At 51.6% G+C, this 3,680-nt stretch overlaps 1 protein-coding gene across 1 annotated transcript; it reads right to left on the reverse strand.

The window, feature by feature from the left end:
- Nucleotides 1-213: 213 nt before the first annotated feature.
- Nucleotides 214-1,884, reverse strand: LOC142825153 (uncharacterized). The gene is made up of 2 exons (XM_075916878.2): nucleotides 1,209-1,884; nucleotides 214-851 (listed from the first exon to the last, which is right to left on the reverse strand). Exons 1-2 carry the CDS (start codon nucleotides 1,780-1,782, stop codon nucleotides 304-306), a joined length of 1,122 nt encoding a protein of 373 aa, XP_075772993.2. The 5' UTR covers nucleotides 1,783-1,884; the 3' UTR covers nucleotides 214-303.
- Between the last annotated feature and the right edge of the window lie 1,796 nt (nucleotides 1,885-3,680).

A 3,680-nucleotide genomic window follows, 5' to 3' on the forward strand; every position in this document is an offset into this window, starting at 1 on the left:
TGGGCCCTGGCCCCCAATAGAAGCTTCCCTCCACAACCCATCTCCTGACCCAGTTTGGACACATCACTTACACCAGGGTGTGTTTCAAAATAAAATGTTCTCTTTACTTATTTATAATTTTGTACATATTATCAAACAATGTGGCAAAATAACAAAAAAAATTTCATTTTTGTTGTTGCCAAACTATATACAATAAAAAAACAGTTCCTTTAACCCTTTGTTTGTGCTTAATAAGTGGGGTGATGGGGGTGATTGAAACCTGGAGGGGGGAAGGGGACTGGAAACCTGGAGGGGGGAAGGGGATCAGGTTGAACGGGGCTTGGCAGATTTCCCTTTCCTGGCTGGGCCTCGTGTTTGGGGTGCTCCCCGGCTACGGGATTGGGTGATGCACCTGTCGGTTGGCTGGCTGCTGGGGGGCTCTTGGGACATGGAAGCCTGGGGGAGAGGAGGGCCAGGGGGAGAGAGGGGCTGGGGAGCTGGGGGGGCTGGGGGAGAGGGAGGTCCAAGGGGGGAAAGGGCTGCTGTTGTGGAAGGGGGGTTTGGTGGGGTGGGGTCATGGGGTGCTGGAGGAGCAGGACCAGGCACAGCAGCAGGCAAGCCGCTGACCTCCCTCAGGGTGGCGTACAGCACCGTGCGCTGCAGGACCAGCTCATTCATGAGCCGATCACGCCACCGCTCCTCTGCCTCCGCCCTCTGGAGCAGGATGGCGTTCTGCTCCTGCACAGCCTCGACGTGCTGCCGGAGGATGTCGGCGTAGACACGCCTGTGTCTGCGGCTCCCATGTCTCCGAGGTGGAGATGGAGATGGAGGTGGGGCTGGGGTGCTGCGGCCCTCTTCCACGGCTGGTCCGGCTGTGGAGGAAAAGAAGACACAATCAGTCCTATAAACTGGACTCTGTAGCACTTACAATACTAACAGGATGGTTTATTAGGGGATGAGCTTTCCAGGGCCAGACCCACTTCCTCAGATCAGAGTAACACGGCTACATTTCTATCACAATCAGTCATGTGTGCAACAGCTGTCCAAAAGGGCATGCCCTCTCCCTTGAGACAGGGGAAGCAGACATTCTGAAGGTCACACTGTGTGTGTGTGTGACCTGGGCATCAGCCTGAGCATGACAGGTTTCCCTTGTGCATCACCCACTGTGCACCCACCCACCTACCTCCCCCTCCCCCCCCCCGGGTGTGACACAACCTCACTGTACTCACCTGCTGCTTCCTCTCCCGCGCCAGATGACGCCTGGGAGGCCTCAGAGGTCTGGGTGACTGGCTCCAGGGTGAGGGTCGCCGTCTCCTCGCTGTCCTCCTCCTCTGGCACCATGTCCCCGTCTCCAGACTGCTCTGGGTCCTGCTCGGGAGCGTCCACCACGGGGTCTGCCAATCCAGACTGGACGAACCGCCGTGGTGTGCGTGCTTCTGCACTGCCACCCAGGATCTGGTCCAGCTCTGGGTAGTAGGGGCAGTAGTCGGGGGCTGCCCCAGAACGGGAGCTCTCCTCCCTGGCTTTGGCGTAGCCCTGCCGCAGCTCCTTCACTTTGGAGCGCACCTGGTCCTGGGTGCGGGGGTAGTGGCCCTTCTGGGCCAGGGCTTCAGCCATGCGGCCATAAATTTCGGCATTTCGCCGCCGGCTTTTGAGGGCCTGTAAGGCCTCCTCCTCTCCCCACAGCTCCAGCAGGCTCTTGATCTCTGCGCCGGACCAGGATGGTGCCCGGCGCTTGGAGCCCTTGGCTGGGTCCCCAGAAGGCTCGGAGGAAGGGCCAGGACGCTCTTGGGGCTGTGACATGCTGCAGCAAGGTCGCCGTGTGCTCTGGCTCCTTGTCTGCAACAAGTGGCTGTGAGGGTGCGCCTGTCCTTTTAAGGAATGGCTGCAGCCAGGAACCACAGACGTGCAACCCATGGCCCAGATTGTCCACCAGGGCTTGTTCCTGGAGGCCAATAATTTCGAAAGAAAGGGCTCCCCCTGTCCAGACTCACATTCTTTCGACGGATCTCCCTCGAAAAAGGCGTTCTTCCTCGTGAAACGAGGTTTACCGCCGTCGAAAGAAAAGCCGCGTTCTTTCGATTTAATTTCGAAAGAACGCGGCTTGAGTCTGGACGCAGGAGAAGTTCTTTCGAAAAAAGGCTACTTTTTTCGAAAGAACCCCTGAGTGTGGACACGGCCTTAGGGTGTGTCTACACAGCACAGTTATTTCGAAATAACTGACATTATTTCAAAATAACAATGCGAGCGTCTACACAGCAATTCCATTATTTTGAAATAATTTCAAAATAACAGACCGCTTATTCTGACTTCTGTAAACCTCATTCCACAAGGAATAATACCTCTTCTGAAATTGTTATTTCGAAATAGCTGTCGTGTGGATGCTCCACTGCTGCTATTTCGAAATAGCTCTGCCCTAGGGCTATTCAAAGTAATTAGGCTGTGTCCAGACTCAGGGGTTTTTTCGAAAAAAGTAGCCTTTTTTCGAAAAAACTTCACCTACGTCCAGACTCAAGCCGCGTTCTTTCGAAATTAAATCGAAAGAACGCGGCTTTTCTTTCGATGGCGGTAAACCTCATTTCACGAGGAAGAACGCCCTCTTTCGAAAGTTCCTCTTTCGAAAGAAGGCGTTCTTCAATGTAAATAGGGCTTCTTCGAAAGAGAGCATCCAGACTCACTGGATGCTTTCTTTCGAAAAAGCAAGCCGCTTTTTCGAAAGTTCAACGTGCAGTCTAGACGCTCTCTTTCGAAAGAGGCTCTTTCGAAAGTATCTTTCGAAAGAGCCTCTTTCGAAAGAGGCTTGCAGTCTAGACATAGCCTTACTCCCCAGTGCCTCCTGGGGTTCTAAGTCGAGGTAGCATGTCCACATTAGGGAATCCTGCCTCCGACTAATTTTGAGGCTTCCCTGTAGTGTAGACATGTTATTTCAAAATAAGCTATTTTGGAGTATTTCTTCCAGAATAACTTATTCTGAAATAAGTGTGCAGTGTAGATGTACCCTAGGGAGTTATTACTTTGAATGGCCCTGAGGAGGAGCTATTTCGAAACAGTGGCAGTGCAGCATCCACACGACAGCTATTTCGAAATAGCAATTTCGGAAGAGGCGTTATTCCTCGTGGAATGAGGTTTACAGAAGTTGGAATAAGCCACCCGTTATTTACAAATTATTTTGAAATAACGGAATTGCTGTGTAGACGCTCACATTGTTATTTTGAAACAACGTCAGTAGACACACCCTTGGGTGAGAGGGCTATGTGTGTGGATGTGGGGGAGGAGTGGGAGTAGGGGAAATGCCTGGGTACAAGTTAACTCTGCAGTGAAGACACTTCCTGAGTCAGAAGTGTAGTAATGACTTAAAACAACCATTCAAGAGCACATAAAGGGAATGTCTACACTAGTCACGTATTTTTAAATAAGCTATTTCGGAATAACAACTCCCAAAATAACTATTTCAAAATAGCGCATCCACACTACAAATATCCATCAAAATAGTGAAGAATTATGTTGAAATAGTGTGTCTACACTGATTGGAAGCTGAATTGCATTTAAAGCCCCGTGAAGCACTCCGGGTAGGGCATGAGGACAGCAGTCACTTTCTGTGGCTGCTGCCTGAGGCTAGATGAGGCTTGTGCTTAAAGGGACACCCCTCTACAGCCATGTCTCAGTCACCTCTACATTGCCTACCTCCTCAAGGGACACCA

Source organism: Pelodiscus sinensis, chromosome W (genome assembly GCF_052426305.1).
Source record: "Pelodiscus sinensis isolate ZL-2025 chromosome W, ASM5242630v1, whole genome shotgun sequence".
Taxonomy (NCBI): Eukaryota; Metazoa; Chordata; order Testudines; family Trionychidae; genus Pelodiscus; species Pelodiscus sinensis.